This window comes from Sylvia atricapilla, chromosome 2 (assembly GCF_009819655.1).
Source record: "Sylvia atricapilla isolate bSylAtr1 chromosome 2, bSylAtr1.pri, whole genome shotgun sequence".
Taxonomy (NCBI): Eukaryota; Metazoa; Chordata; class Aves; order Passeriformes; family Sylviidae; genus Sylvia; species Sylvia atricapilla.
In genome coordinates, this window is record NC_089141.1 from 82,279,874 (window position 1) to 82,306,157 (window position 26,284).

A 26,284-nucleotide genomic window follows, 5' to 3' on the forward strand; every position below is an offset into this window, starting at 1 on the left:
GGAAGTTTTTGGTATGTGTTGGTTTATTGAAGGGAGGACACCATGTCCTTTGCCTGTCTCTAATTTGAGAGTAATTGTGATTCTTGTATTGGAGCTTGATCAGGGTGTAGGCAGGTGTTGGGCAGACATCCTGGCACAGGTTTGACAGCACTCCTGTCAGTCCAGTCCTTCATCCCTTTTTGGCAAGGATCACAAATTGCACAATATGAGCACTGGTTGTTTATTTATTTTAGCAAAAACTGATATGCTCAGGCTGGGAGCAAGGTTTTGGCTGGGCATTCAAGAAGAAACAGACCTATGAATCTTTCTCTTGATTGTTGTTTATAAAGGTGTTGGCAAGCTCTCTCCATATGTGTTACATTAGCTTTGCAGCAATGGCTTGGTACACAGGGTTGGTCTCTGGAGACAGACAGATAATCACTCCTGGTTGCTTTCTCTCCTTGGGTCTGGGTTTTGGTTCTGGTTTTTTTGTCAGCTGAGCCCTTGCTTGGAGGTAAAGTTGCTGTTTCTGTGGATCTTTCTGCAGGAGTCTATAATTAGGCAATAGAAAGTGAGGAGATGTTTCTACCAGGCCAATAAAAGTACAGTGAGTGGGGGGATCACCAGCCCATACTAGCTGTCTTCCAGTGAGGTTTTGTCAAAGCTGCGTTGGGATCTGCTTGTATTCTCCCTGTATGTGGGGGTGGAACAGGTCCACAGGGGTGTCATATGCCAAGCAGGGTCCTGCTCCTCTTGGATGTGGGTGCTCATGTTCCTTTCCTCCTGGTTAGAGCTGAGGGCAGTGCTCTGCTGCACCTTGCACCACAGGTGTATTGTTTTTCTCTGGTAAATGGGGGAAAATGACTTGCAAAAAAATGAGACATATTGATTAGAGATATTACCTTAAAAATCAATGTTTTTTTTCACTCCACTGAGGAGAATGAGGGGATCATTATGCAAAAGTGGATGACTGAGTTGTTCCACTCCATGTTTTCTTCTAAATTTTCACAACATCACAGAATGGGTAAGGTTGGAAAGGATTACAGTGGCTCACCTGTCCAACCTCCCTGCTGAAGCAGAGTCATCCTGGAGCACATGGCACAGGATTGCAGCCAGACAGTTCTTGAAAAGTTCCAGCAAAGCAGACTCTACAGTTTCCCTGGGCAACCTGTTCTAGTGCTTGGTCACTGGTCGCAGATGGCTCGGATTTCTTCCCACTGCTGTTTTGGTTCAAACCCCCCGGCAGTGGCAGCAGTCAAAGGTTTATGGAGATTGCTATGGCCCTGAGGGGTCTATCATCAACTACCCAAGGCACATCTGAATGTCCTAGGACATGAAACACTGGTGACTGCTGGCACCTTTTGACAGCCTGGTCTCCTGAAGATGATGTGGTTGTAGAAGCTGTAGTGCATAAAGTTTTGAAAGCACGTTGGCTCAAAACTGAGGTTTAGAATCATCCTTTCCTTTATTTTTGATATATTTCTGGTATCCAGCAGTGGGGGAGGAGAAACATTTCTCAAGTCCTAAAAGTAATAACAGAGGTGTTAGTCTCAAAAGTTTAAATAAAACTTGTATTTGGAAATCAGCGGAGTTTCTGTTTGACTGTTTCCCTTCTGTTTTGGTTGAAGGAAAACTTCCCATTTCCCACAGTATGAAGAGTTGCCTGCTCTTCATTGTTACTCATTTGTTTACTGTGTATGTAGTAACACATCTAAAGTTATATCTATGCGTATACATCCACATATCTATATGTATGTTTGTGTTTTCTAACCAGGTGCAAAATGACTGCTCAAGTAACTCTGGAAGATGCCTTGTCCAATGTGGATCTCTTGGAGGAATTACCATTGCCAGATCAGCAACCGTGTATTGAGCCCCCACCATCATCCCTTCTTTACCAGGTATTTTCCCATTATAGGAAAAAGTTTTTTCCATTTCCCAGTGCTGCTAAGAAAGAGTATGTTTTGCCCAAAACCAAAGTGCGTTTATATTGGCAATATATATAACAAATCTTTTCATAGAACCATAGAATGGTTTGGGTTGGAACGGACTTTAAAGATCATCTAGTCCAACCCCTCTGTCATGGGCAGGAACACCTTTCAGTAGACCAGGTTGCTCAAAGCCCCATCCAGCCTGGCCTTGAAGACTTCCAGAGATGAGTCAGCCACAACTTCTCTGAGCAACCTGTTCCAATGCCTCACCACCCTCACAGTCAATAATTTCTTGCTAATAACTAATCTAAACCTACTTATAGTTTGAATCCCTTCCTGTTTGTCTGTCACTATGTGCAACTGTACAGAGCTCCTCTCCAGCTCTCTTGCAGGACCCCTTTAGGTCCTGGATGTTGCCATAAGGTCTTCCAGAGCCTTCTATTCTCCTGGCTGAAAAATGCCAGGTTCTCAGTTTTCCTTCATAGAAAAGATGCTGCTACAGAAGACTTAATTCCTTGTTTTCCTTTCTCTGCAGCCAAACTTCAACACTAATTTTGAAGACAGAAATGCATTTGTCACTGGTATTGCAAGATACATTGAGCAAGCTACAGTCCATTCTAGCATGGTAAGTAGATGTTCTGTTACACACTTTTGTGTGTAACAGAATTATGTAGAATAAAAGGAGAGGAGTGTGTCTTCTGGCAGTTCATTATAAGAATTATGGTCACAGAAAACAGGTTACCGACAACATTTCCAGGAGGAGGTAATATGAAAACGTGTGTGGCTTTTCTTTTTTTCAAATACACTTCCTAAAATTTTTTTAAATTGCATTTCCCCTTTGAGCAGCTAATGTTGTTCAAAGGTTCCCTTCTTTCATGTCATTCTTAGAAAATTAGGAATAGTATGTCTTATAATTCTAGAGGCCAGTTCACAAATGGTGGAATGGGCAGATAAAGCACCTGGTTACATGCTACTGAAAATTATGTATGTTTACATGCATTTACTTTTAAAATTATGTGGATATTGCTTTATCTGTTTTGATTTTTGAATATTGTTGTACTTCTCCTTGGCTATGTGAAAAATTGCTCTTCATGTGCTGGCTCTTTCATCCTTGAACATTCCACCTGGGGTCCCTGAATTTAAAAAGAAGTATAAGCACCATCCCATCCCCCTCCTTCACCCCAAGATTAGCATTTCTATTTATACTTATAGATCACAGTGTCATTAGTTTTGGGAAGAAAGAAGAACACATAAAATGGTCTGATCTGGGAAGATACTAATTGATGATGTATCATTCAGCATGCAATATATGTGTTTGCACATACACATTCTGATAAGAGAAATAGGTTCATTTGGACAAGGGCTTGGAATGACAGAAGACACGTGGATATAATCCTTTTGTATTACAATTTTTAATTATATTGTCTTCCCTACAGAATGAAATGTTAGAAGAAGGTCAGGAATATGCAATCATGTTATACACATGGAGAAGCTGCTCAAGAGCCATTCCCCAGGTAATGGACAAACACTCTACTGTCCTGCAACGTGTGAATTTCTGTCATGTTTTAGTGTGGAGTTAAGCAGACAGAGATTTGTTAGTGAGATCCAAAGTGGAGTCTGCTTTGATTCCTGAATTGTTAAGCTGGGCATGCCATAGAATAGTGCCTTCTAGCACTTGGGGACCAGTTGGGCTTTATATTTTTTATGAGGCATCTATAGCAGTACCTCATGGGGTTTGTGTTAGTCTTTAGTTTTTGGTTCAAGAGTAGTATAGGTATAATGTGCTTTAAAAGGAAAACTTTTGTTTGTGGGATCTTCTGGAGATCAACATTTCATTTAAGAGAATGGACTCTTCCCACTCCCCAGTTTAATACTTAAATTCAAAACAGGTAGCATAGCATGTAACAATTAACATTCAGGTTAAACATGTAAGTTTCTAGACATTACTACTCCAAGGTAGCATTACTACTCCACTTTCTAAAGGTCAGAGCTACACTGTGCTTTCTTGATCTGTATACAAAAAAAACACCCTGATGTGAATAGGGCACAAGTCAGCTTCAAGTGTCTGGGAGTGGCTGTATGGGAGTGGAGTGGGAAAAATATTAAGAGGCATCAGAAAACTGAACACAGTTAAAACCACAAGTTGACTGCTCCCTTTTTTAACAGATTTGTAATGCAATTATTTTTGTACTGAAATTCAAGGAAGGCTTATCCTGTGGTTTAAATATTTAACGTGGAAGTCAGGTAACTTGTTTTAATTTACAGTTCTGGCCCTATTTTAGTGCATGATTTTGAGCAAGTGGCTTAATGTGGAAAGGTTACACCCTCCATACCCTACAGGGGTGTTTGACAACCAAATTACTTGCTGTAAGGGAGTAGGAAAATCTTAGACTGTTTTGGGTTTTCTTCCACACAATTAAGCTTAGAAGATTAGCATAAGGTTACCAAACCTGGAAATTTTTGTCTTTAAGTGTGTCTGTTTAGGATGATAATGCATTTTCTCAGGATCTTAGTTGCTGAGGCTTTATCAGGCAAAGTTCCAGGTATAACAACCTCTTTAATTACCCACAGGTCAAGTGCAATGAGCAGCCTAACAGAGTAGAAATTTATGAGAAAACTGTGGAAGTTTTGGAGCCAGAAGTCACAAAGCTGATGAATTTTATGTATTTTCAGGTAAAAGGAATGGAAACAAAATTTGTCAGTAGGCTTGTAATTTTATACTTCTGCTTTGTATACTTCATAATGTGTGCTCAGGTACTGAACCTAGTCATCATGTGTTAGAAAAAACACACCATATTCTCTCACAGAAGGGCAGAATTTTTAATGCCTATCTTAAAATCTTGAGTCAGTCTCCATTAAGACTTTCAACATAAAATCAAAAGTAATTGCGTGTAGTTCCTATGCAGCACATCGGGGCAGAGATATGTAACTTGAGGAAGAAAAGAAATAGAATGTGTTTCACATGTATCCTAAAAAAAATCTCAGCACAGAAACTGTTTGCTGGGGAGTGAGGGATCCACAAGTCTGGACAACAGAGCAGCAGGTGCAACTTTGCTGTGGCGATTCATAATTGAGACAAGCTAACCCAGTTGTTGTGGTCTGCCAGCCACCCGAGCTGGAGAATAGCAGCCTGTCTTGCTTTCTCCTCCCTCCTGGCAGCTTACCATCTATTTCAATGGACTGAGGATGTTTCCAGGCATTATTCAGAGATGGAGCAACTAGAGCCTGTGAGAGCCAGAGCACACAGGAAAGAGGAGATTGTTGTACTCAGTAAGACCCCTGGCTGGGGAAGACAACAGGAAGTGTTACCTTTCATTCAATCTCCTTTCATTCAAGCAAGGTTAGAGCTCCAAAGTCAGAACAGATTCCTTTTTACATTTGAAGTTGCTGTCTTTTTTGTATTTGTAATCTCCATCTGAAACGGCCCTGGCATGCACTAGGAAACAAGCCCTCAAACAAACATGTGCCAGGATGACTTAAGAGAGCTGGTATGTACAGTGTGCTGTGAATTTTTGTTTGTATGTTTGAAGGGGGCATTCCTGTTATTTGCCTTTTAATACTTCCTCACCAAAGAGCATGAAATCCCTTTTTTTCTGAGGGATTTTAAACTTCACAGAATCACAGAACAGTTTGAGTTGCAAAGGGTCTTAAAAACCATATAGTCCAACCCCACTGCATTGAAAAGGGGTATTTTCTACTAGATCAGGTTGCTCAGAGCCCCATCTAACCTGGCCTTGAACACATAAGGGCAACCGGTTCCAGTGCCTTACCACCCTCACTTTAAAAAACTTCTTCCTTACATCCAATCTAAATTGACCCTCTTTTAGTTTAAAAAAACATTACCCCTTGCCCTATTTTTTATTTGTATTTTTAATTAATTTATCTGCAAAGAACAATCTTAGCTCTTTGTCAGGCAAGCTTGGTGGCAGAAATCACTGGTGGCACTTGTAGCACACATCAAGTACACAGAGGAGGAGCTGAAAGGCCTGAACTCATGCCTTGTTAGTTTTGCATGCTTTTTAAATATTTTTCTGCTTCACTGGAGCTTTTCACTGGACCAGCTCTAGGTGCATGATGAAACATTTTCCCTGGAAATGCCATGGTTTTTACTCTCTGTTTTCATGTCTTTTTTTCCCCCCCATTAGAGAAATGCAATTGAACGGTTTTGTGGGGAGGTGAGACGTTTGTGCCATGCGGAGAGAAGGAAGGACTTTGTGTCTGAAGCCTATCTGATCACACTGGGAAAATTCATCAACATGTTTGCTGTGTTGGATGAGTTGAAAAATATGAAATGCAGCGTGAAGAACGACCACTCAGCCTACAAGAGGTAAGTGGCAAGGGGCAGCAAGACCTGGGCCTTTGCTGCCAGGATTCAAGCCTCCCACGAGATGGCAGCAGTTGCTTTTTTTCTGACAGCTTTTTCTTTAAATATAGTCTCTTCACGTGTGGGACAAGCTAGCTTGAAACTAGGGATGATTCGACTGCAGTTAGGCAGTTGAGTACATCCGTTTTCTTTGTGCTGTTCTTCCAGCAGCAAAAGTTTTTTTCTGCCTTTAATGCCGAATTGTCAATTGCTTATGTCTTGATGTATGCTAAATGTAATGCATATACTTTGTTCAGTAAAGCTTCTGTTTTTGAGTTTGAGAGGAAGCTGGCTTTCTGGTCGCTTGTGCTACTGCTAGTCTGATCTATTCTATTCTTGGTATCCATTTTTGACATTTGTAGCTGAGGCTTGTTATACTTGTTCTTAAGATGTTTCAGCTTTGCTGTTCAAAATTATTGTGATTGCAGGTATAGCAGGGAAAGGGAGGGGGTGAGGTACCTGTGGCCAAATTTTGTACTTGAGCTATCTGATGGTATCAGGTATCTTCTGTTGAACATGGTGGTCAGAGGAGCAGGGCAAGACGGCCTTTATTCCGGGTCTAGCCTCTGTGGTCTTTAATGCAGAAAACTATTCAGTCAATGACTAGCCAAATTTCCCTGTGTTGCTTCTGCTTACGTGAGATTTAGTTTCTACCTCCACATCTGGTAGTTGTACCTGGAGACCTCTTAAACTTACTTGGTTTGCCTTTATTTTTCCTTGAAGGTGTGTTTCTGGAGGCCAAACACTTGTTTTCTGAAAGACAGGCTTTTCCTGGGTTGTTGAGTGGCTTGGATTTATAGAGCCACAGTCGCATCCAGCTGAAGAATCTGGCCAATGTTTTTTCATTTGTATTTTATTGGATCTTCTAAATAGGGGTGTAGTGAGGAATTCAGGATAATAAACCGATTTATTTTGGATAAATTAAGTCCATCTCTCTCTTCTAGTGAGCTTTTCCCCTTTTTTTGGGGGGGAGATAGATTTACTTACAAACAGTCCTGGCCAAGGGAAATACAGTTTTTCTTCTGTTTTTAAAGAGCTGCTCAGTTCCTGAGGAAAATGGCAGATCCTCAGTCCATTCAAGAATCTCAGAACCTTTCCATGTTCCTTGCCAACCACAACAAGATAACACAAGTAAGCATGAATTGTCTTCTTGGAAGTTACCTAATGCTTTGCAAAATTAAAAAAAAATTAAAATAAAGCTCTTCCAGTTTTGTAGTAACTTTTTTTCCAGTCAGTGTCACTAGTTAACTAATATCTTTTTTCTTTTCCCCTTCAGTCTTTGCAGCAGCAGTTGGAGGTGATTGTTGGCTATGAAGAGCTGCTTGCAGATATTGTGAATTTGTGTGTGGACTACTATGAAAACAAAATGTATCTAACACCCAGTGAGAAACATATGCTTTTGAAAGTAGGTTTCTTTTGGGTACAAAATTTAAAAAAGAATGTTGAGGCAGGGCAAGGTGTTTGAATTCCAGATTGCTTCTGGTTGTTTTTGTTTCTTTTTTAAAGGAACCAGATTAAGCAAATAATTAAAATTACTGCTTTTCTCCATCATTGTCTTTTTGTTGTATTACATACTAAAATTACTGAAAGCTTTTAATCCATTTTTGTTTTTCATAAATTGAAGTTGACCCATTTGAACTGCATCCAATTCTATGGAATTGTGTTTCTATGAAATATAATGACAGCAGAAAGGAACTACTGCATTTTATTTTAGATACGTGGCAAGATTGTTAAAAAGCTTTTGGAAGTGAGGCTGTGTGTCAAGTATTTCAGGGAACAAGTATTTTGAAATTAGGATTAATAAGTCAGTTTAGTTCACTGGAGTAGTAAGAGGGTGCTGGGCAGTATGGAATGGAGCTGGTGTTATCAACTATGTGTCTTGCAATGGAAGAAAAGATATAGAATAAGAGCTAAAAATTTGCCTCATGACAAATATTTTGAGTCACTTCAATGTTTAACTTTTGGAGAGCTCTGTTTATTAGGAGTAAACAAAAGTCTTCTGAAACCACACATGAACTCTAGAGCATTTATGTTCTATCTACAAGGGTGCCCAGTGTGACTTTTATATTTAGGCCTTTTGTTCAGTAGAGATGCTTAGAACACAGTAAGTCTCTCTGCTTGGCTCTTGTAAATACTAAATAGAATCCAAGAGTATGCTGAGTTGGGAGGAACCCTCGAGGATCATCGAGTCCAACTCCTGGCCCTGCACAGCACCATCCCCAGGGGTCACTCTGTGTGCCTGAGAGTGTTGTCCAAATGCTTGTTGAACTCTGTCAGGCTGGTGCTGTGACCACTTCCCTAGGGAGCCTATTCCAGTGAGGAACCTATTCCTCTGGGCATAGGTTCTTCACTGGAAACCAGGCTTCACTGGAGCCTATTCCTCTGGGTGAGGAACCATTTCCTGATAAATTTCTAACCTTATGTTAATTAAAAACCTCAGACAAAATGCAATTAGATTTTGGATGCTTCTGAGCTCTTGTGTGTATAGTTCAGAGAGGCACTGAAAGCCAGAAAAGCAATCACTCAGAGATGTTAGATCTAAACTTCTGCTACCAAATCAGTTTGCATGTACAGAATTTGAATAAAATGGAAGTGAAAAGAAGAGCTCTAAAAATAGCCAGACTCTTGCTTCAGTGAGTTCTTTTTAATGCTAAACCTTTATACATACAAGCAGCATCTTCTAAGGGTAACTGATCAGGCTAATGTGAGTGTAAAAACCTGCTGATATAGGTAAAAGAAAGAATAGTACAGAAATGTATGTATTTGAAAATATATTCTGTTTGTAGGAGGTTGGGTGTTTCAGGACTGGTTTTAAAATGTTACTTTTTTAATTATATGAAGAACAGACTTACAGGTTTTTACTTCTGAGAGCCTTTCATGCAAGGCTTAATTTTTTTTTCCTTTTTCAGGTGATGGGCTTTGGATTATACCTGATGGATGGAAGTGTCAGCAACATCTATAAGTTAGATGCAAAGAAAAGGATAAATTTAGCCAAGATAGACAAGTACTTCAAGGTTTGTTAAGATGTGATTTTAAAGGTAGTTTCTCTTGCATTTTAAATATATTTAAATTTAAAAAAAAAAAAAAAAGATCACTTTGGGTTATAATATGGGTAAATAATGGTTTCCTTTCACTATGATTTGTGTTACTAATTATCTAATCTGATTTGTTCCCTGTGTACAGCAGTTACAGGTTGTCCCACTGTTTGGTGACATGCAGATTGAACTTGCAAGATACATTAAGACCAGTGCCCATTATGAGGAAAATAAATCCAGGTAGGAGGGAGAAAGAAACAGAATGGAGCATCTGGGATGGGGAAGATCTGACCCTTGGAGTATATTTTCATACTCACCTGTTAGTCCATGGGTCTGTGATAATTAACAGGATTTTTTTTCACTTGGTCATGTTTTTGGTGTAGGTATTTCACTATTAATGTAATTCATTAATGGATACAGCTAAGGAAACAGATGGTTTAAAAACCCTTTTATGCTGCTGAGCTCGTTCTTCTGTCTGTGACATTTCTTATAACCTGGGTTGGAAGAAATTAATTTTATCTTACACTAATTTAGTTTTTATTTTTTCCTTTAAATATGAAACTTTTCTTTAAGAGAAATGAAGGATTTTACTAAACAAGGTGAGCAGTAGTAGTGCATGGGTGAATAGGCATGTGTACATTGTACATGAAGCAGCAGCTTAGCTTGTCTCCCTCCTATTTTTTTTTTTTTTCTGGCTAGGTGTGCAGCACAGCAAAATGGTTGGAAAATGCAGCCAGTTCTTGCATTAACGGATCCATGGGTTTTGGTTATTGCTTTGTTTTAGTGAACCTTTCTGTGCTCCTTCAAGACATTGCCTCCATGCAGTTACATGAATTTAGAATACCGTGCTTTGCGTTTTAATTCCTGCAGAAAAGAAATTATATAACTTGCATGTAATTGCTAAGAGAAAATCAATGGCAATGGGCCTACTGAGCTACTAAAAAATATGAGGCTACTTAACATGATGTTCTTAGTAGCATGTTTTTTGTGTGCCTCTTCATAACATGTTAATAGTTAATATCTTTTTATAGCTGGGAGCATACTATACACTCTTCAGAGTTCAACAAGAATAAACAGAAAAATATCTGCAGGTGGCTAGATGTATCTTGCAGCCTATACCTGTACTTCTGCCCTGCCTTTTAATCCTTTTTGGTCTTGTTCCTAAGTGCCCTTGAAGAGAGATGCTGGTTTGTATTTCATAGCAGCAGCCTTTAAAAAACAAAAAGAAAAACTCCCAAAACAGAAAAGAAAATCTTTACAGTTTTTTCTTTAGAATTGGAAGGAGTGTTATTTGAACTCAGAAGGACAGTTCATCAATAATGGCTCATGCAAGGGTAGATGTAGAGGTGTGAAGAAAGGAAAAGCCTCAAACAATAGAGAAGAAAAACATGTAAAAGAAAAAAGTAATGCATTGTGGGTCTTTCTTTGCAGTATCAGTTGTGCAGTTTATTACCAGGACTGATTTGAGTGGGGTTTTTTTTCTCTTCTGAACCAGATGGACATGCACATCTTCCAGCAGCAGTCCCCAGTACAATATATGTGAGCAGATGATCCAGATCAGAGAAGACCATATGCGCTTCATATCTGAGCTGGCTCGTTACAGCAACAGTGAGGTCAGTGGGGTTAGAGCCCCATGTACAAATTACACGTCACTCATTAACAGTTAATGAGTCACTCACTAAGTATCTGAAAAGCAGGTAAATCTCTGGCTAGCTAAATGACAAAGCTTGGCCACCTGAGTCAAGAAAAGCTGGCTGCAAGTCTAATCCTCATTCTCTGAATTATATTTGCTCTATTTAAATTTAACATAATAATGATACATCATAAAAACCCTTAACATCCTTCTGCTTCTTTATCTCTATGTATCTCAGATTTATCCTAGAAATTTTGGTAAGTCTCATTTGGAATATGTTGTCTAGTCCTTACTCCTAACAGGTGTTTGTAACAGTGTAAACAAAACTAAGTTAGAAGATTAGGAGAAGAATACAAAAATGCCTATGTATACACACACTCATACATATATAGCATACAGAGAAAACAAATAACTATGTATATCATATATAATTGATATCTTGAATGCATCTGCAACAATATTGTGGTCATTAGATGGTAAAGCAGGTGTTGCTTTATGAGGCTGTTTTAGTGCTTCAGTCGATGTAGAAATTGGTCTGTGGATGCTGAATACAGCATGTTCTGGTGTGGATTTGGGTGTGAGGTGTTTTTTTTTTTTAATAATGTCTAGGTGGTGACTGGGTCTGGGCGACAGGAAGCTCAAAAAACAGATGCAGAATATCGGAAGCTCTTTGATCTCTCTCTCCAAGGCCTGCAGCTTCTCTCGCAGTGGAGTGCCCATGTCATGGAAGTGGTATGTAACATGGAAAATAAAACCAGATGAAAGAGATGTGGCTTGGTGAGGTGAGACAGGAAAAAATTGCTTTGCTTTACTGGACTGAAAAATGCATGTGGTGTTTTCAAAGGATCACAGAACATTCTGAGTTGTAAGGGACCCAACAAGAATCCTGTTCCCTTAGTTTCCCTCTTCCTTCACTCCTTTTCTCCTTCTGCTTCAAACCTCATTCTTGCAGGATGGCACGTAAGTTCTCAGAGTCTAGGAGTAATGCTGCTGCTGTGAAGATCCAGTAACGCATAGCTCACACAGTACATTCCACTTGTTCTATTTAATGGATTGGCTGTCACCTGTATACCTTCACTAGATGTTTTAATGTCACTCTTGATGCAAACATTTTGTAGACTAAGATTTCATCATTTCCTTTTAAACATTGTTTAAAATTATGTTGTTAGAAACATCTATACTGACATGCATTCACTGAACAGGTGACTGAACAGCTCCAGCTGGCTGTGTTTAGACATCACTGCTTGTTAAATTGAAGCATGTATGGTTTTAACACACAAAAATGGATGTAAGGGCTCCCATTGGCTTTAGATTGGGCTTTTAGTCGAAAGTAAATGCAGGAAAAGGAAAATGTTAGAGGAGATGAGGGAGGGGAAATAAAGAACATGCTGAATTGTTTCTCTATATTCTAATAGCTTATTTTAAAAACAGATGCCAGTTAGAAAAGCGACTGTGCTTTTTTCCAGTAAGAAACTGCTTAAGGCAGAAATTGAAGAGGAGGGTGCAGGAGCCCTTGTTATGCTGCAGACATTGGATAAAAGTTGTGTGCTTTAGCTGAATCAAAACATGTTCTAAGAAGGGTTGAAATGTGACTTGCTGTATGAGAGAAATCAGACTTGCTCCTCTTCTGCCTCAGTTGTCTCAGGGGGCATGAAATAATTTTCATTGTGTGACTCTAGTGCAGTCACAGTGGGTATGGCTGGAGAACCAGTTTTCTCTCTCGTTTGTATTTTTAACTGCTTCTTTTAAAAGCCAGTAGATGAGTCACGCTTTTCCATATATTATCCTATTTCTATTTTAATCAACAGTGTATTTAAGGGTGAAAGTCTTGTTCTCCTTTTCTCCTCTTAGGAGAGGTTGCTGTCATCTATTCTTTGCCTCTGCAGCTCCTAGACTTGCACCCTTTATTTCTGTCATCATAAATTACTGCATCCAGGGTCTTTTCACAGTGAAAACCTTATTTTATTATATATCTGAAGGAAGTCTCTCATTCTTATCTCTGTTTCTATCCTTCTCATTCCAGGACAAATTTTCTCCAAGCATCACAGCAGGTTTTTTGGCTATTCTCACTGCTTTTCATTGTCTTTCTAGTTTGTATGGATTCCCATAAATACTTCTCATCTAAGTTCAAGTTTGTGTTCATCTTCTTCCTGTCCTACTGAGAATTTATTCTGATATGGAGTGTCTTAATTATTTACCTGTCTGCACCTTCACTGAGTATGCATGAACATAGCTACATACATCATGTTCAGATAAAAACTTGCAGCCTATGTTTGCTCTGCATCTTAACCCTGTCGGTTTAATGCCCTCAAAGAACTTTATCTTTGTTTAGTCATTTCCCCAGTGTCCTCCTTGTAGCACTCAGGTTGCAGAGACTGATGCTCCCCTTTGCCATAGATGAATTGGTGCTGGTAATCCATTATTGTAGGCAAATTTATATTGCTGTGTAATCCAACATTTATGCTAAGGTGATGTTAACTAGATCTTACTATGTGCTGAACTCAAACTGTGAAAAATTTGTATTTATATGTGACTAGGATTTTTCACTTGATGTACCCTGATGGATATTAGGCCAGCCTGACACTGTTCAGGAACATTTTGAGCTGTGTTTGCAGTGATTGAAAAGGCAGTATTTAAGAGAAGTGCGTGCTGTGCAGATCATATTGTTACAGATAATACAACTATTTCCACACATTTCAGCCTAGTAAACTTAAAAATCACACCTCTCTCCCCAAAAAACCCCAAACCAACCACCCAAACTTGGGGGTTTGTGGTTTCAGTTTTCCAGTTGTGTTTTGAAATCTAAATATGAATATTTCATCAAGTAGAAAGCTCCTCTTTTTGTATGTGGGTCTGATGGATTTTTTTGTAATATTCTGAAGTCATTCTGTGTTTCTCATATATGAAGCAGAGAAGAAGCTTTTGCTTGTGTTAGCATTTGCACAGTAAAAAACACCCTTAAGTGCAATACCTGTTGAGTTTGAATTGCAGAATGGCTGCTTTTCAGGAAAAGATTTTAGGAAAAATATTGTTTGGCATTTCCACCAGATAAAAGTTTCAGAATTTACACAAGGTTTGAATATAGTACTAAATACTATTCTTCAAATATTCATGAAAACCCTGCGGTATTTCTCAAAGCATGTTATTTGTGTCCAGCTGTGTTTTGTGTTTCTCAGATGTTTTTGTTTCTTTTTGTTCCCCCCATCTTTTTTTCTCCTCTTCTACCTTGTGAACTGCAGTACTCATGGAAGCTGGTTCACCCAACTGACAAATATTCTAATAAAGATTGTCCTGACAATGCAGAAGAGTATGAAAGAGCAACTAGATACAATTATACTAGTGAGGAGAAGTTTGCTTTGGTTGAGGTAAGAGAAATGTTTTTCTATAGGGATTTTCCAAAGATTAATTCTATACAAAAGAGAGCATTCTCTATAAACATGTTGCATACCCAGTGCAAAAAGACAGCCTGCCCTGTGCTGATTCTGAAACAGTGTGTGTTTCTCCATTCAGCACATAGGAGGAGCACAGCAAATCTATCCTTTATCGTTTGTAATTTGTTAATTCCTCTTTTCTCATTTTTTGTATTTAAAAATGCACTGTTTTTTACAAATATCCAAACAAAATAAGAAAAATACATTTGTCAGGGTTTTTTTTTTTTTTTTGCAGGTGATTGCCATGATCAAAGGTCTTCAGGTGCTGATGGGACGGATGGAAAGTGTTTTCAATCATGCCATTCGTCATACAATCTATGCGGCTCTTCAGGACTTTGCCCAGGTCACACTTAGGGAGCCATTAAGACAAGCCATTAAAAAGAAGAAAAATGTCATTCAGAGGTAGCACTACTGTTTTCATCTTTTTCTATATTCTTTCCTCCAGACCTTAGTAAATTAGTTGCAGAATTGCACAGATGTTAAATTCCACCTCTCTAAGTCTGTACTCCCAGTCTGTCTGGCATTCGTAGTTAGCTTGGTTGGATACAAGTTGGAAGTTGAAAAAGTCTGAAGTTAAAAATTAATGCCTGCCAGCGTGGCTGCAGCAGAAGTCCAGGCTGTCCTGAGCCTCTTAGGACTACTTTAGGAAGTCTTGTGTTCTCTGTTGTTTATTTTTATTTTAAGAAAATACAAATACAGTAATACAGAAATGAAGATTAGTGTTTGTATTTTGAAGGAAGGTTTCACTGTCCACTTTGTTTCTAGTATTTCCTTTCCTTGTGTCTCATGTTAACCCCACTCTCTCTTCTCTCTGCCTCTCAGCATTCTGTCTTAATTCTCAGCTTCTGCTGCTTTTGGCTTATTAGCCTTATACTTCTCTTCCAGTATTCCATCTGCCCACGCTGATTGGTGACATTTCCTGACCTTATCTTTTTCTGTCCCTAATTGTTTGGTTTTAATCTTAACTTGTTTATCATTTATTTACTCCCACATTTCATTGCAAAGCTCTTAGAGGTAAAAGTCCTTAGCTAATTAGGCTATTGCTAAATGCTCTGACTACCACAAAAATATCATCATAAGCTAAAAATAAATAAATTGCTCCACATTATCAGGTTTACTGGAGAGTCTTATTGTTTTAGGATTTTAATGAAATAGAAAAATATTACTTTCATACCTCCTCAGATTTGGGATGGGACATTTTCTTGATCATTCAGCATGTCACAGAATATGTCTGATTGTGTTCCTAGCAAGTTCCAGTTCAGTACTTGGCGCTAAAAGTATGAAGCTATTTGTATTCTGGAATTCTGGAATCTGAATTTCTTCTGGAAACAGGAATTCTGCTTTTTTTTCATTTCAGGCTACCATTGTCTCCTTTAATTTGGTTAATAATTTGCTTGGGTTTGATTGAATATTAATTGAATTTATAGCAAATATGTATCTATATTAATATGAATTTGCTTTGATTAATCCAGATCTGGGGTCCTCAACACAGGAAAGATGGGGACCTGTTAGAAAGGGTCCAGAGGCCATGAAGGTGCTTGGGGGCTGGAACACTTCTGATATGAAGACAGACTGGGAGAGCTGGGGTAGTTCAGCCTGGAAGAAGAGAAGGCTCTGGGAGACCGTATCACAGCTTTCCAGTACTTTAGAGAGACTTATGACAGGAGGGAGAAGGACTTTTTATGCAGGCAGATAAGGACAGGACAGGGGGCAATGGTTTTACTGAAGGAGGAAGGCAGGTTTCGATTAAGCATTAGGAAGAAATCCTTTATTTGGAGGGTAATGAAGCACTGTAACAGTTTGCCCAGGGAAGTTGTGGATGCCCCATCCCTGGAAGTGTTCAAGGCCAGGTTGAATGGGGCCCTGAGCAGCCTGATGTAGTGAAAGGTGTCCCTGCCCTTGGCAGCGGAGGAGAGTTGGAACCAGATGATCTTTAAGTGTTCTAGACTACATTTTCTGATAAACAGCATGGAGTGGTTATTTTGTGGATGTGAAATTCTTTGTTCTTGGTTGGAATTACCTTGAGCTCCTGAATGCTGTTGCAAAGTTTCTGTGCTTGTGGAAGAATGCTAAAAAAAAGTAAAGTGTTCCATCAAGGCACTTGGATGCGCTGCAGTCTGAAGTGGTGGGAATTGTGTCCAGTGTTTTGCAGGCCATAAGGAAGACGGTGTGTGACTGGGAAGCAGGCCATGAGCCATTCAATGACCCAGCTCTAAGGGGAGAGAAGGACCCCAAAAGTGGTTTTGACATCAAAGTCCCAAGACGTGCAGTTGGACCCTCCAGCACTCAGGTATTTTCCTGTCTGGTGGTTGTGGTATCTGTCAACAATTAATGCATGAGGTGTTTCCTTTCTGTCCTGAACTATTTTAAAATTGCAGGTTTTAATGCAGTCTTTTTTTAATGCTGAAAATCTACTCTGATTTATATTTGCAAAATTATATGCACTTAAACAAGATCCTCTGCCTGGATTGCTGTAGTTATCTACTCTGATATATTATTTTTCCAAGTGTTCAATCTCTTTAATTTGATTTTCTGGGATCAAATATTTTCTCATTGAGCTACTAATATTTTTTAAATAATATTTTTGAACTATTTGAATTATTTCTTGACTGACTTCTATCTGTGGTATGGCTGGTGAATTTTTTTTATTAAATCACTCTGATCAGTCTAGTAGTCTAGTAGTTTTAAAATATGTTTAAAATATAAATGTATGTCTGTTAAAATATGGGAAAGTATATGACTTCTGACAAAATTCCTTGCAGTATTCAGTATTGAATGATAAAACTGGTCCCTAGAATTTAATTTGTCTGCTGCTGCCACTAAAATGAGATATTTCAAATGTGTTCTGTGGTAGTCATCAAAATCCCATACCTACATGCTCATTCTTGTTACCTCCATGTAGTTCTCTTTTTTATTTCATTTGTGGATTTGTTTGGAGTGTGTATGGTCTGATATTCATAGCTCATCTGAGAAAATGAGGTACTGAGCTCTTGGGGTGAAAAATTGGAGGCAACTGTGATTTGTGAAGACAATCTTTTCATACCTAAAATCTGTGGGAAAGAGAGCATGTATAGTTAATAATTTGGGGTAATAAAAAGTTGTTTAATTTGTGATAAGATTGGTTTAATGAAGATTTTGTTTTGATAATTGCAGAAAAATTGTTTTGATTTCTAATTTCCTGGGGTGAAAGAAAAGGTTAAATATCACCACCAGTATGCTTCTTCTATGCTTTAAGAGCTTTGCTTCATGTTTGCTGTTTGGAGTATGTGGTTCTATCTGCTTTTTCTCCTCTTGGGCTGGCACACTTGTCTGTCTTGGTTGACAGGAAGGCAAGAGGTCAAATATATCCATTTTAGATAGGTTTCCCTCAGTTTCATGCAGTTCTAAAATGGCTGTATATGAATGGGTAATCGGTGCTACCTGGAAATCTTTTCTAAATCATTTGATAAGCTAATGGCTCTCTGAGCATCCTCTGAAATGAACGGGAACTTTCCCTTTGCTTGAGGGGAGCCCCAGATTGCAGTGATTACTCTGAACAACCTTTCTGTATGACCTCCTCTGCATGCTTACTGTGCTGCTTTTCATTTTTAACAAACTAACACGTTTTCTCTGCTTCTCTTTCCCGTTCCGTATTTACCCATGTGTTTTTATTAACGGATTCTCTTCCCCTGCCTGCCCCTGTCTGTTGGTTTTTAGCTCTTCATGGTTCGCACTATGACAGAGTCCTTAAACTCTGCTGAGCTGTTGAAGCAGCTCAAGTCTCTGGGATTGGAAAAGCTATTGCATGTGACACACAAGTTTCTGAGGCAGTCCTACATCTATCCGCCTCTTTTAAACTTTGGTGGTAAGACATTACTTATTACTTTTACTTTTTGTGGTGATGTGAACTGTTCCACTGCAAATGGTCTGCTGCTGAGTGTCAGTGGAGGTCCCCTTGGCATGGGTAGGCATTTGTGCTGGTGTGTAGGCTAGTGTTGCATCTGTTCCTCTTGCCTCAAAGGCTTTTATCCACACAGTGCCAGTTTTCAGTTTGAAGTGGAGCAGTCGCTTACTGATAGTAATTCTCAGTGTTGCTCAACTAATGTACCATGTGTATTTTCCTTTTTTCCCCCTCCCCTTTCCACCATAATTGTTTCCTTTAATGATACAGCTTTACATGGTGAGAACTATGTTAGAGTCCCTCATTGCTGACAAAAGTGGTTCCAAGAAAACCTTGAGAAGTAGCCTTGAGGGGCCCACCATATTGGACATAGAAAAATTCCATCGCGAGTCTTTCTTCTACACTCATTTGATAAATTTCAGTGGTAAGATATGTAGATGATCAGTGTCCAGCTTAGCATGTCCTAACACCTCTAACACGACCTGGAAAATGTTTCCGATTGCCTAAGTCAACTTAACCTTTGGTTTATTTATCAAAAGCCTTGGTCTGTCCAAACTTTTTCTGAGATGGTACTTAGTATTGTGGTGGGATTTTTATTTTGACTTGTTATACGTTTGTTTCTAATGCGTCAAATTTCATATTGTTACCTCCCTTTTCTATTTTCTTCATGTATGTACTTATATAAACAATAACCCTATACACATTGAAATTTTTTAAAGGAAGTAGTTTTTGTGTTTTGGAAGATTTTTTTGTTTTGTTTTAAGTACAGAGGAAACAAATTCTCTGTTGTGGTAAATTTGATGTCATTTCACTACTCTTACTATTCAGTTAATTGTAATCGGAAACATGCTGTCCTAAAGAATTCACCTACTGACATTGAGTGTACCTAGTCCTTGTCATCACCATGCTGTGTTGTCTTTCATTTTTGTTTTGCTGCTCGTCTCCTTTGCCCTTGGAGAAACGGGAGCTTGTTGATATCATAGTGCTGCTGGGGAACAGCGCCGCAAAAGGTCTTCAGAAGGTCTTAGTGTAAAAAGTTCATTCCTGTTATAGTTCACAAGCTTTTGGGGAAAGAAGGATTGTACCAAGTGTTTTATGGAGAGGTGGGAAGCACACCTCTGGGCCCTTGACAGCATCCTTAGATAGTTGTTTTAATTCCTACCTCATGTGTCTGTCATTTCCTGCCCATCTAATCAACACGAACATGTGGAGCAGTTCAGTCCTCCATAGGAAAGAATCGCACTGGTAGTTCCAGTGCAATTTTGCCTCCTTCTCTTGCTGCTTCCCAAATTCAGTGTATGGCTTTCTCAGCTCCCAACTGAGAAATTAAACTAGAAATCCCTTTTTTACTGGTATACACTGTTTTTATATTTAACTAATAGTCTCATCCACTTCCACGCTTTTTTTTTTTTTTTCTATAAGAAGGCACCACTTTGGGGGCCAGCAAGGAGTTCAAAACTCTTCTGAAAAGTCATGGGCTTTACATTTTGAATTTACTTTAGATTATTTGGCCTATGTACAGCTCTAGTGACTTGCACCTGCTTTTTTTTTTGTTTTGCGTTGCATCATCAGAATCACAGTTGTATTGTACCTGATCTATTTCTGTAAGAAGTGTAATTCTGCCTTATTTATTCTGAAAGAAACCCTGCAGCAATGCTGTGATCTGTCCCAACTGTGGTTCAGGGAATTCTTCTTAGAGCTGACCATGGGCAGAAGAATCCAGTTTCCCATTGAGATGTCCATGCCTTGGATTTTGACAGATCATATTTTGGAGACAAAAGAGGCATCAATGATGGAGTAAGACCCACTTGTGCTTTTCCACCGAATGATTATTCTTAATGATTGCCATTCCTTCTTATAATGTTGCTGATTTAATTGGTTTTAACAAGTAGTCATTGAGAATATATTTCTTGAACCAACAAATATTTTCTTAAAGGAAAAATTGTGACCCTTTTTATATAAACTAAAAAAGAAAAAGATCCTGTTTTGTGAACCATTTGTGGATTATAATATTGCCTGGCTTACATCACCCTGACTGCACCATCCTAAAGAATCATGACTTTTATACATGTGTAACTCTTGTGTTTTGTTCTTTTTCTTGCAGGTATGTTCTGTATTCTTTGGACCTTTATAATGACAGTGCTCATTATGCACTTACCAAATTTAAGAAGCAGTTCCTCTATGATGAAATTGAGGCAGAGGTAAACTAACCTTACCTACTGGACAAAAGTAATCTGTACCTGAATGTGAAAATCATGCTAAAGGGTGAGGCCTTTGTAAGAGAATCAGAAACACTGGAGATAACAGAAAAACTGAGAAGACCGACCAGAGGATGAGTAGCTGGTTGGGTGATATGTTGTGAGGAAACCTGTAGACCTGTGCAAAAATGCCTCACATTAATGCTGAAAATTGTAGACCTGTGCAAACACCCTTCTTTGCAATAATAACAACAACAACAATAATAATATTGAAAATTGAATAATAATAATAATAATGCTGAAAATTGAATTATATCTTCTTTTGTACTAGGAAATTTGGTTCTATTAACTTTCTTGATTATGTTTGAAAAACAGTGGGAGGTCTTAGATAAGGTCTTTTTCAATTTTAAGTACCTGTAAACATATGATACTTTTCTCCCCAAGGTAAACCTGTGTTTTGACCAATTTGTCTACAAGCTGGCAGACCAAATATTTGCATACTACAAGGCAATGGCTGGCAGGTAGCTATTCCTTCCACCATGAGAGCTTTCCTTCACACTTTTCTGCTCTGCTTTGCTGTTTAGTATACCTTAAGCATTTTCTTCCTTTCTTCATAGCCTGCTTCTGGACAAACGGCTGCGTTCAGAGTGCAAGAACCAGGGAGCAACTATTCAGCTGCTGCAGTCCAACCGCTACGAGACGCTGCTGAAACAGAGACACGTTCAAGTGAGTTAACTCCCACCATGTTGTATTTGAGTTGCTTGGCAACTTTCCAGTGGTGCTGATTTATGTAGGTAGACAAAACTCATTTTGTGCTTCATGTTCTGTCATCTTGATAGCATAACTGAACATTTGAGATATGCTTTTTTGTCACATGAAAGTGTAAATTAGGAGAAAAACCTTAAAAGATCCCGTCTTAATGCAAATGTCTGTTGCAGTTAAGAAAACATGGGCCAAATAGGAATGTCACGGGTGGTAGTGTTGTCTTCCTAGTAATGTCTCAGCAGTGTTTAGTATGTTGTTGGCACAATGTCATGGAAGCATAAAATGCTGATATAAGTACTTAAATGTAGATGCAATGTGTACTTCTTTCTGTGAGAACTGGGATGCCAATTGTAGTACCACATTTGCTCATGAATTTATAAATTTTGTCCATCTGCTTTGTTTCAGTGTGTTTGGGATGCAAGTTCACCGAGTGAGAGTGTTAATCTGTGGAATCTCATAGTCCTTGTACAGTTTGTCTTGTAACCTGACTGTCAGTTCAAAACCTCACAGCATATTTCCCTTTAGCTCCTTGGTAGGTCCATAGACCTGAACCGACTGATCACGCAGCGCATTTCGGCAGCCATGTACAGGTCCATGGAGCTGGCCATCGGCCGCTTTGAAAGCGAGGATTTGACTTCCATTGTGGTGAGTGTTGTGTTGACACTGACACTGCAGTTGAGGTGAAGCAACCTCAGACCTATTGCAGCTGAGGGGCTTGGAAGTAAAATGTAGAGGAGTTACGTACTTAGAGCTGTGACAAAACAAGGAAAGCAATCACCTTGTGATTTAAATTTTTGTCAAGCGCCCACTTCTGCCCATGCTTATAGATAAATTGCAGATCACAACCACCAGTCTTGTGCTTGGTAGAATCAAAATTTATTTACTTAGGCAGTTTGGTTTTGTAGCATGACAAAAATAATTTTTTTTGGAGAAATTAGATCTGGCTTGTGCCTATGGAAGAAGAGCATCTGTGCAATATTGAGGTGTCCTTTTGAGTTAGTTTCCTGATTAAAATGCTAAAAACCAAATTTTATTTCAAGACAGCATGAATTTGACAAGTAAACATGCAGTCAGCAAGAAAAATATCAGGCACATTCAGTTCTGCTAGAATGAAAAACAAATTAAAAGTTGTGCCGAAGAGTTTACTGTTTTTCTTTCTGTAATAAGATTTTTACCAGTGACATTTTGTCATGCAGTTCATTATCTTGGTTTAATTTAGTTCTTTACTGAAGAGCAATCAGATATTGAGGCCATAGAGCCTCTTGACTTCTGAATTATTGAAATGTAGTTTTTCTTTGTTACGTGCAGTACTCTCAGTGGCTGAGCGAACAGAAACCATCAATAATGATGCATTCCTTAGGTCAGAGGTTCTTGTTTTTCTTTTTTTGTAGTTTGGTTTCGTTGGGTTTTTTGGTAGTTTTTCTTGTTTTATGCAAAATATTTTCTGTTGAAAATTGGTTGGTTTCCTCAGCAAGAAACTGATCCGTATAGATTAAGTAATCTGTAATTTCTGCTGTTTTTCAAGCTAAATAAATTAAGGTATTTACAAGACTGAGCTATTTTTTCCCCTCAAACTGGACTTAATTCTGAAATAATAATCATAGTGGGTTTTTTTCCTTGAACTAACTTGCTCTCAGGTTTATAACTCCTTTGAAATATGGAACGCTTAAATCAGAGAGGAGTCTATGGGAAGACAGCAGTAGTTTGATACAGACTTAGAAAAAGCAACTCGATATTTCTTCAGTAGGCCATTGCACAATAGTCTTTAAAGGCAGTGCTTGGATTTTCTGGAAGTGAAGGTTGTGTTCTTTGTGTTTGGTGTTTTCATTGTCTGATGTCAGATAAGAGAGTTATTTTATTTTATTTTAAACAAATTGCCAGAATGGATACTAAGAATTTCTTGTTTAGAGGAGAAACATTATGAAATGCAGTACTCACACATGGTCATGTCACCTGCAGCTAGAGATTTTGTGGATACCTTCACAACATTTTTAAATGTCTGATCTGGTCTTTTATTGCGTTTTTGTACATCCTTCACTGGAACAGACCATGAGAAGGATTTGTGGTAAATGTGATGTTATTCCTAACATTACCAGTACAATAGTTAGTTCACCAGTTACTCTACTGAGCAGAAATGACTTTGTGATTGCTTGTAAAGTAGGAAATGCAGAAAGGTGCTTTTGGCCTGTGTCTGACTCCATTTAAATGTTGGAGATTTAAGTTTTGGTCAGTGGAGGAAGTGTTGGTACGGATTTGTGTCCGAGACCCATCTGCATCTGAATGCCCTTAAAGCCTCAGAAGGTTTAAGAAACAATCCCAAGAGCACTGATTCTTTCCAACTCTTATTGTTAAAGTAAGAGACTGGGAGAGAGTCAATTGTTCATTTTGACTTCTTTCTAGTCTTCTCTTTCCTCAAGGTTATTTATGTACTGGGTCCAGTTTCTCCACTTTATTAAATGCATCATTTTCTTTCTTTCTCCTTGTTTTTTGTAGGAGCTGGATGGCTTGATAGAGGTAAACAAAATGACTCACAAGCTTCTGAGTAGATATATGACCTTGGACAGCTTTGATGCCATGTTCAGAGAAGCCAACCATAATGTTTCAGCCCCTTACGGCAGAATCACTCTTCATGTCTTTTGGGAACTCAATTATGATTTCCTTCCAAACTACTGCTACAATGGATCTACTAACAGGTTAGCAAAGCAGCTTTTTTATTTGCAGCTTTTTATTTATTCTACTATCTGCAACTTCCTTCCTAGCAAGTGCTGACAAGTTCATCTCCATTCATTTAATGTTTTCCCCTTCTAAGGCTTAACTTGAAGCAGCATGAGTCATTCTACAAAGTACTGTTAAATATATGAAAACCTGTTATTTGTCCACAATTGAAGGCAAATGGAACCACGGCATCCAAATTCTGACATTTTGATGACGTAGTTACGATATGCTGAAAAACAAAGTGTGTCAAAACACTGCCAAATGCGTATCAGGAAGGTATTTTGAAACAGGATCCTCAAGTGCGAGATGACGGGAAATGCAATTATATTCCTGATTCTGTGCTAATGTGAAGGGAAAGATTGTTTCCTGGAGAAAGGAAGAGTTTCAGTATTCACTGCAAACTGCAATTGCAGCCTTTAAGGAGAGTGAGTAATGGAAATAGAAAGAGGAAGGTAGGATCTAAGGTTTGAATGAGGGGGAAGCACAGTGTTCAAGATTTTGAATATCTGTGCTTCCTGCTTGTGTGCTGTTTTTAGGATTTGTGTTACTTTTAGTCTTTACTCAGGTTTTCGTTAAAGCCCCATGAAGTGACAGTAAAGTGATAATGAATATTGAGCTGTAGGAAGAGGAGGAATCCTGTTCTCATCTTTCACTGTCTCCTTGGAGAGCTTTCCTTGTCTGACATTATTCTGTGATGATTATGTTGTATTTTAGATCCAAGATTCTGTCTGCAAGGAAAAAAAAATGGGTTTTTTGTGGTTAGGTTTTACCCTAGAAACTTCTGTTACAGGAATCTGTTTGCACAGGAAAGACAAATGTATTTCTGAGGGAGCTACTCTGCAGGTAATGTTTCTGGAGATCAATACTGGAATATTCAGTGTGCTGTATTAAGAATCATATAAAAATCTTGATGAAATGCTGCTCTTCCACCCATCAGTATTATTGAAAGACATTCAATAGCTCCTGTACAGTTTAGTCTGTGCTCATCCTGGCTACAAGGGCTGACGTACTGCATACCACAGCGCTTGGGAAGCGAGTGTGAGGTGCCAAAGAACATTAGCAGGATCCTGTAGCAGTGTTACTTGCCTGTTTTTAAAATCTGTACACAAGAATTGAGTTAGGCTCAGCTTGTTGGGTAATTAATTCAGGATAATTAATTTAAGAGATGTTAAAGGGAGCCAAATCTTAGGCAGTATGTGTACCATGTGTCTGATTTCATCACAGAAATACCTTGGTTTCAATCAAAAGGAGCAGTGGGGAGAGAATTAATGTATGTGTTGCACATGCTATACAGTGCCCTTTGATATTTTTGGTGAGAGAGAGAATAGGAAGTTTTTAGCCTTTTTATAGTCCTTAAGCATGTTCATTGCTGCCTTACTGTTAGCGTGAATGTTAAATTTATGTGCTCTCTCTGCCTGCAGGTGTACAGATTATTGAGTGCAAACACAGGAGTACACAGTGAGGAGCAGTGTGAGACCTGCTGGTTTAATGCTTGACTCTTGATAAGGGAGTGTCTTGCATGAAGGTTATGTGTCAAGAAGGGAAGAAAAGTAGCAATTAAAGGCTGGAAGAAAGAGAAATAATCATGATGAAAAGCAGAGAGGTTACTTGGTGATGTGAGGGGCTGGAGGCAGAGTTCCCAGAAAATGTGTCATACCTGTGGCTTGCCTTCTTTTAATTTGACAGCTTGGTATAAGGGTTCTTCTTTTAAAATTAGTGTTCTGGTCAGATTAACTCGTTTCCAGTACCTGTTGAAGGTCTTTTCCCAAGAATACTTCAACATGATAATTTTATATATCTGTAAAAGAGTTCAACTATTTAGAAACCCTGCAGGTTTAGTTCAAAAGCAAAAGCTCTTCATGCAGAAGTGCTGAAACACACTGCATGTTTAATTATTTGGGACTTAGGAATTTTTTTTATATCTGATAATGTACTGAGATTAAACAGTGAGGCTGCTATTGAAAGATTTAGCAATTTAATAATTGGAGTTGCCATTTATCTGAAATTTAGTCTCATTAATGCTGGCCAGCTGCACAAACTCAGAGACAACAGTTTGCAGAGAAGGAATGGGGAGATGAGTGAGGGGACCTTTGCAGTGAAATTCAAGGGTATTCTTAATCTGTGTGTTGATCGTCATGAAAGAACGAAAACAAACCTTTGGACAGTGCACAAGCATAATGAATTGCAGGTGAGGTCAAAGTTGTCTCTAGTCCAGTGTCCTGATGCTGTCAGCAGCCATAAAGTGGCTGAATTTAAAAACAAGGGAGGGTTGAGGTGATATTTCTCCCAGGAAACATGCCAGCCTCTAGCAGTGACTGGATGTTTCTATAAAACAAAAATGGTGAGATGGTATTCTA

The 26,284-nt window shown here is 38.7% G+C and overlaps 1 protein-coding gene across 3 annotated transcripts in view; it reads left to right on the forward strand.

Moving 5' to 3' along the window:
* The window catches only part of CYFIP1 (cytoplasmic FMR1 interacting protein 1), a 75,259-nt gene that overhangs the window by 16,823 nt on the left and 32,152 nt on the right, over positions 1-26,284 (forward strand). The window contains exons 2-22 of one of the 3 annotated variants that reach the window (XM_066313566.1): positions 1,754-1,877; positions 2,443-2,532; positions 3,344-3,421; positions 4,479-4,580; positions 6,053-6,234; positions 7,305-7,401; positions 7,547-7,675; positions 9,180-9,284; positions 9,454-9,545; positions 10,801-10,918; positions 11,548-11,670; positions 14,178-14,303; positions 14,605-14,771; positions 16,512-16,659; positions 18,066-18,213; positions 19,890-20,046; positions 20,354-20,450; positions 20,892-20,968; positions 21,065-21,173; positions 21,738-21,857; positions 23,706-23,905. In XM_066313566.1, coding sequence (XP_066169663.1) covers positions 1,761-1,877; positions 2,443-2,532; positions 3,344-3,421; positions 4,479-4,580; positions 6,053-6,234; positions 7,305-7,401; positions 7,547-7,675; positions 9,180-9,284; positions 9,454-9,545; positions 10,801-10,918; positions 11,548-11,670; positions 14,178-14,303; positions 14,605-14,771; positions 16,512-16,659; positions 18,066-18,213; positions 19,890-20,046; positions 20,354-20,450; positions 20,892-20,968; positions 21,065-21,173; positions 21,738-21,857; positions 23,706-23,905 — 2,582 coding nt within the window. In that variant the 5' untranslated portion in view covers positions 1,754-1,760. Of the gene's footprint in view, positions 1-1,753; positions 1,878-2,442; positions 2,533-3,343; positions 3,422-4,478; positions 4,581-6,052; positions 6,235-7,304; positions 7,402-7,546; positions 7,676-9,179; positions 9,285-9,453; positions 9,546-10,800; positions 10,919-11,547; positions 11,671-14,177; positions 14,304-14,604; positions 14,772-16,511; positions 16,660-18,065; positions 18,214-18,519; positions 18,674-19,889; positions 20,047-20,353; positions 20,451-20,891; positions 20,969-21,064; positions 21,174-21,737; positions 21,858-23,705; positions 23,906-26,284 lie in introns of those variants that run through there. The other 2 variants (XM_066313565.1, XM_066313567.1) reach the window with 2 other exon arrangements.